This window comes from Macaca nemestrina, chromosome 17 (genome assembly GCF_043159975.1).
Source record: "Macaca nemestrina isolate mMacNem1 chromosome 17, mMacNem.hap1, whole genome shotgun sequence".
NCBI classification, from domain to species: Eukaryota; Metazoa; Chordata; class Mammalia; order Primates; family Cercopithecidae; genus Macaca; species Macaca nemestrina.
The window spans coordinates 8823032-8829031 of record NC_092141.1 but is presented as its reverse complement, the minus strand read 5'-3'; the positions used below and the strand labels follow the sequence as shown (position 1 = coordinate 8829031).

Genomic DNA, 6000 nt, shown 5'->3' with positions numbered 1-6000 from the left:
GCGGCAGCGGCGGCTGCCAGACGCTAGGACGAGGAGTCTGCAGTCAAAGCGGCAGCTTCCTGCCGCGGCCCACCTGCCCCGCGGCCCCACAGCCGGTGTCAGCGAAGCGCGCGGGCCACCGCGGGGTCCGCACCCGCCGCCTCGCGGGATCGCCGGGCGCCCAGCCAGCCTCAGCTGTCCATCTACACACGAGCCAGCCAATCGCGTGCCACTGCTCCAGCCGCACCTCCCGGAGCCTATGACGGGCGTAAGAGCCAGCCTATGAGATTGGGGCCTCGGTGGTCTGGGCTGGGAGCGGGAGCCAATGAGCATCATTCCAGGTGGGTGGAGGGAGCTGGACTCGGGAAGGTAGCTTCGTTCGGGTTGCTAACGTCTTCCCTTGGAGATGGGCGCGCAAACCAACCAGTGGGTCTGGGGGCGGCGGTGATGGGCGTGGAGCTGGCCCAATGAGGGTGGGAGTGGGTGGGGCAGGCCGGAGCAGCAGTGCTAAAGGAGCCCGGCGGAGGCAGCGGTGGGTTTGGGACTGAGGCGCTGGATCTGTGGTCGCGGCTGGGGACGTGCGCCCGCGCCACCATCTTCGGCTGAAGGTGAGAGGTGCGGCTGCCCGGGTCCGAGTGCACGGCCCAGGGCAGAGGGACAGTTTGTGGAGAGAGGAATGGATCCTGGGCTGAGGGGCCCGGGCGGCTCTGGAGGGCAGGAACCGGGGACCGAAGCGGGAGCTGGGGAAGACAGAGGGGCTTCTGAGCTGTAGGGTTCGTGCTGCGGGGACCTTAGGTTAGTTTGAACAGGGTCCTGGGCTGGGGGCAATGGGACCCCAGTGGGTGGAGATGGATAGACTCCCGGACGGGCGGGGATAGAGGTCCTTGTGAAACCCCTGCGGGGATGAGGGCCTGGGTGTGCAGGAGGGCGACCCCTGGGGGGCTGGGGATGGAGATCTGGGGGTGGGGACGTGAGGACCAGGTTCTCGGTGTGTGGGATCCCTGGGGACGCGAGGTCGAGGGGCTAGTGCCCCGGCGGAGGTTTCGGCGTGCCCCGCAAGCCAGTGTCTGCCTCCTAGGAGGGGAGGGGATTCTAGCGGGGCTGGAAAGCGCAGTCCCGGCGGTCGGGTGGGGGGGCGCTGGACAGGAAGGGCCCCTGCCTGGGTTGCTGGGTGGGTTAGGCCTGGCCGGACCGGGTTCCCCGGAGCGCTAGAGGGGTTCACCAAGGGCTTGGAAGGCGGGCGGCGCTCGCCCGACCCGTGGGTGGAGGGACAGGAGGGCAGAGGCTCTGCGCGGCCGGGGGAGCGCGCGGCGGGTGAGGGGCTCCGGAGCCGGCCGCGGGCGTGGGGAGGGTCGGACTCCGCCGGCGCCGGGGAAGGAGCACGGGAGAGGGGCGTCCTGCCGCGCCCTCCATGGAGCGCCTAGGCCGGGGGTGGACGCCCGGCGAGGCCCAGGCGGTTTGGGGGGGCGAGGCGGGAAATGTGGCGGGGCGCGCTGCAGCAGGACGGCCGGGGGGGAGGGTCAGCGCTCGCCTCGGGATCCCTTTATTGTGTAAGCGAGCTGGGAATGGCTCGCCGCAGTCTCTTCATTGCCTTCTGCAGTTGGGGGTCACACCCTGATCCCATAAAATCGGACTGGAATTGGGTCGGAGGGAAGTTGAAGCCGCGGAGTCCTGCCATTTGCGGGGGCTTTGTGGGCCTGTGGTGGGCGGATGCGGCCCTGGGAAGCGGGAGGCCCCCAGCCAGGCCTGTTTGGAACTAGGGCCTTAGGAAGGAGGTTGGCGACTCGGCGGGTCAGACCCGGGCTGGTGAGGTTTGGATAACGTGGCCTCTGCCTACAGCCGTTATCTGTGTTTCTTTAGGGCCTCTGCAGCTCCCTTCAAGATCACTGCGGTGGATGGAAGGGGGTGGGGTGGGCTGGGGTGGGGTAGGGGAAAACAGGCGGGGTAGATGCAGACTGCAGATGAAACAAAGACGGCTGTTTTCGCTGAATAATGTAATACCAAACATAATACTTTGGCTTTGCTGAGATTTTGTTTTTTAACGTTGAAACTGAGGATTCTTTGAGTCAGGTTTAATTATTCTTGATAGTATCTCACTCTGGAAAACTTTATAATCTATTTATTGTTTTATCTCCTTCATCAATCTGCCTTTATTAATTATTCTTTGAGTGCCTTGCTTTTGATGTTTAAGTATGCCCTGTCTGTCTCGGGTTCTGGAAAAGTGGCCATTTTATGCATCTCCTTACTTCTGCATCTTAAATTCAGTTCTTCCGCGTCCTTATCTGGAGAAAGCATATGGTGTAATTGTGCGATATAGCACGAGCTTTGGCAGCAGAAGGATGTGACCCCTGAGAGCCTGGCTTTTCATTTGGGCTCCGTAGGGAAATCATTACAACGAAGGCAGCTGGGATGGAAGGTGAGATGGAGGAAATCTTGAAGGGCACGTTGTAGGGTGGAAGACTCTATGCTTCAGCGGTTTATGTACTTTGTTATCGCATATGAGGAATTAAAGTTCCTGGGGTTGGATCCTAGTTTTGGAAATATTTAACAGGGCATAGAGATATTAATTGGGAGATGGGGCAGGCCATAAGTAGCAGTAGCGGCCTTTTGCGTTTGGTTTGTGTTTGTGATCACTGGGTTAAGGATTTTGATAAATTAGCAGACTTGTCCCGCCCTGTCATGTAAGTGACCTCAATGGTAGCAATACACAAATTGGGACAGTTCTGTTTTAGCTCATCTGTTATAGATGGATGCTCTGTCATGGTTAATTTATCCATCCTTCTTGTTTGCCTTTCTATATGCAGGCCGTTCATAAAATTGAATTGTTTGCCTCTGTCCACACTTACAGTAAGTGCTGCGAGGAGGTTGATAAGTTTGCTGGGTGGCATTTCACTGGAAGTGAAAAATGACCTGGGGGTGGAGCCCCAGGGGTGTGTGTGTGTCAAACCACTGAAAGGGATGGGAACTTCGGCTCTGTAGGGGGCTAATTCATACACAGATAAATGATTTAATTATAATTAGGCAGCAATTTCAAATGACACCAATAACCCTCAGACCATCTTTATGTCTGCTAACAAAAAGACTCCTGTTTATCCTTATTTCCCCTAAGTTATGGGTATCTTTTTCTATAAAATATAAAACCTTAGCCAGATGATTTCTTGGCCAGGCCTATACTTTTTAAGCCATAATTGATTGGGTTTTTATTTAGTAGAAAGGTAGTATGTAGCGTTGTATACTCCACACCCTTCAAAATTTCCTCCATGTCACCTTCCATCATTGTAGCGGGTAGTCTGGAGCTGAACTCTGAGTTTAATCCCAGCTCTGCTGCTTGTTAGCTGTGTGCCCTTGGGCTGGTTATTGGCTTTCTCTATACCTCAGATTCATCTGTAAAATGGAGATATTAATAGTGCCTACCTCATAGGGCTGTTGTGAGGATTAAGAGTTGACATATGTAAACTGCTTAGAATAGTGTCTGGCCGTAATTAGTGATATATGACAATGGTATCTGCTGTTTTAAAAATCATAGTGTTGTCCTTTCTGCAAAGCAAAGCACTGGTGAGTGGTACACTGTTAAACACCAGTATTATCCAGATTGGGTACCAAATGTACAATGGAGTTAAATAAATGTATTTGGCAATCACAAGTGAAGAATTAAACCGAACAAAATATCTTCAATGGTCTCATGAACTCTGTCAGTTAAACAATAATATGAGCACTTTCCACCTGCAAAGCCCTCTGGTGCAACGCAGGGTAGGTTAAGAAGAAAGTCAGGAGAACAGTACAAAATGTTAGGAGAAGGAAAAGGATTGAATTGCCACATTGACCTGAAAAGAACTTCTGAAAGGATGGCATTTGGGTCAGGAGTTGAAGGAATAATAGCTTTTTGGTTGTGGAGAAGTTGAATTTCACTATAAGGGTTAGGACCATTCAAGTAAGTATTGATCAATAAGTACAGAGCCCCTGTTATATACCGGGGACTAGACAAAACGCTCAAGATACAGCATGGAACAGACAACTATCCTCATAGTGTTTAGTTGTAGAAGTGTCTGAAAAAGTGAAAGTAATTGGTAATCCTACTACCCAGTAAAGACCCAGTGAATATTTGTTCCATTTAAAAAAAAAATACATGCGTGTATGTAGTCTTCCCCACAAAATTGGGAACATGCTGTGTAATTACACTTTTGTGTTCTATCGGGTTTTTTAAAAATACTAAATGACAAGCATTTCCCCATCTAGAAAAAAGTACTGATAAATTTAAGATGTCCCAATTTGATAAAATAATTTTAAGATATATAATCTACTGTTTCTAGACCTGTTCTAGAAGTTATTTGTTAAATTATTCTAATTTATAGTCACCTGCTAAATTTAAGCATCTAATTACGTGTCCATTGTAAAATTTAAGAAGTGTGTGCGTGTCTACTGACAGCAAGACAGTTTCCTAAGTCCTCTGTAGGATATGCAGTTTACACCTGATAAGAATAGTAAGAGAAACTTGTTATATTTTGCTATGGTTGTATATTTTCTTTTAATAGATTCTATCCTTCTGAAAGGTGGAGTGTGTATCCTATTATTTGTCTTCAAATTTACCTATGATGTTTCCCACCTTGAAGCCACGCCTCCTTTCTTCTTTTTAAAAATTTTTTATTTTATTTATTATTATTATTATTATTTTGAGACAGAATCTCATTCTGTTGCCCAGGCTGGAGTGCAGTGGTGTGATCTCAGCTCACTACAACTTCTGCCTCCTGGGCTCAAGTGATCTTCCTGCCTCACCCTCCCGAAGAACTGGGACTACAGGCTTGTGCCACCAAGCCCGGCTAATTTTTTGTATTTTTTGTAGAGATGGGGTTTTGCCATGTTGCCCAGGCTGGTCTTGAACACCTGGACTCAAGCGATCTACCTGCCTTGCCCTCCCAAAGTGCTGGGATTACAGGCGTGAGCCACCCCGCCTGGCCTCCTTTCTTCTTACCAGTGTGCAATGTTTAAGTTGGAAAGAGAAGACTTGTTAATAATGTTATTAGACCAGTCCCTAGAGGTAATGGGCTTTTAAAACTATTATGCAGAATGTACGTGTGCCCATGAATGTTTTCTGTATTGCCCTCCCAAGAGGATGCCTTAGAAGACTAATGCAAGTTTAGGTATAAAATGTATTAACAATTTTATTTGTATACAAGTTTTAATAACATTAATCACGTTTTGTGATTTTTTTTTGTTTCATCTTATTTTGCGATTTTTGTTTTATCCAAGTCTATAACCTTTAAGACATCAACATGTTATATAAATTGTTATGAATTAGTCTAGAATTTGGTTTTCAACCTCTTTTTCTACTTTAACATATCTGCTGGTAGCAGTGGCGCACCATAGCAACCACAGAACTTTGGAGCAGTGGTTGTCAAATGTGTCCTGGGACCAGCAATGGCAGCAGCATCTGGGAACTTGTTAGAAATACAAATTCTAAGGCTCAGGCTGGGCGCAGTGGCTCATGCTTGTAATCCCAGCACTTTGGGAGGCCCAGGCGGGTGGATCACCTGAGGTAAGGAGTTCAAGACCAACCTGGCCAACATGGTGAAACCCTGTTTCTGCTAAAAATACAAAAATTAGCTGGTCATGGTGGCAGGTGCCTGTAATTCCAGCCACTTGGGAGGCTGAGGCAGGAGAATCACTTGAACCTTGGAGGCAGAGGTTGCAGTGAGCTGAGATTGCACCCACTGCACTCCAGCCTGGGTAACAGGGTGAAACTCCGTCTCAAAAAAAAAAAAAAAGTTCTCAGGTTCTACCCTCTACCTACTGAATCAGGTATTCTGGGATACAGCCCAGCAATCTGTATTTTAATAAACCCTCTAGGTGCTGCAAATGCGTGCCAGAATTTGACAGCCGCTACTATAGAGGGTGAGTGTTTGTAATGCATTACATTGCAACAAATACTTTCTGAAGAATCTTAGCTATTTGGTTCTAGTAAATTATTTTTTTAAATTTATTTTTGTTTGTTTGTTTTCGAGACGGAGTCTCGCTCTGTCACCC

At 49.0% G+C, this 6000-nt stretch overlaps 1 protein-coding gene across 11 annotated transcripts in view; it reads left to right on the top strand.

Annotated features, from left to right (window-relative positions):
• Positions 1-229: 229 nt before the first annotated feature.
• LOC105474109 (myosin heavy chain 10) overlaps positions 230-6000 on the top strand; it is a 153887-nt gene continuing 148116 nt past the window's right edge. For 4 of the 11 annotated variants that reach the window (XM_011728566.3, XM_011728556.3, XM_071082337.1 and 1 more), the window contains exon 1: positions 475-587. Coding sequence is in view for 6 of the 11 variants with exons in the window: in XM_011728488.3 (XP_011726790.1) it covers positions 262-320 (59 nt within the window). In the remaining 5 variants the exon portion in view is untranslated. Of the gene's footprint in view, positions 321-474; positions 588-6000 lie in introns of those variants that run through there. The other 7 variants (XM_011728500.3, XM_011728518.3, XM_011728480.3 and 4 more) reach the window with 4 other exon arrangements.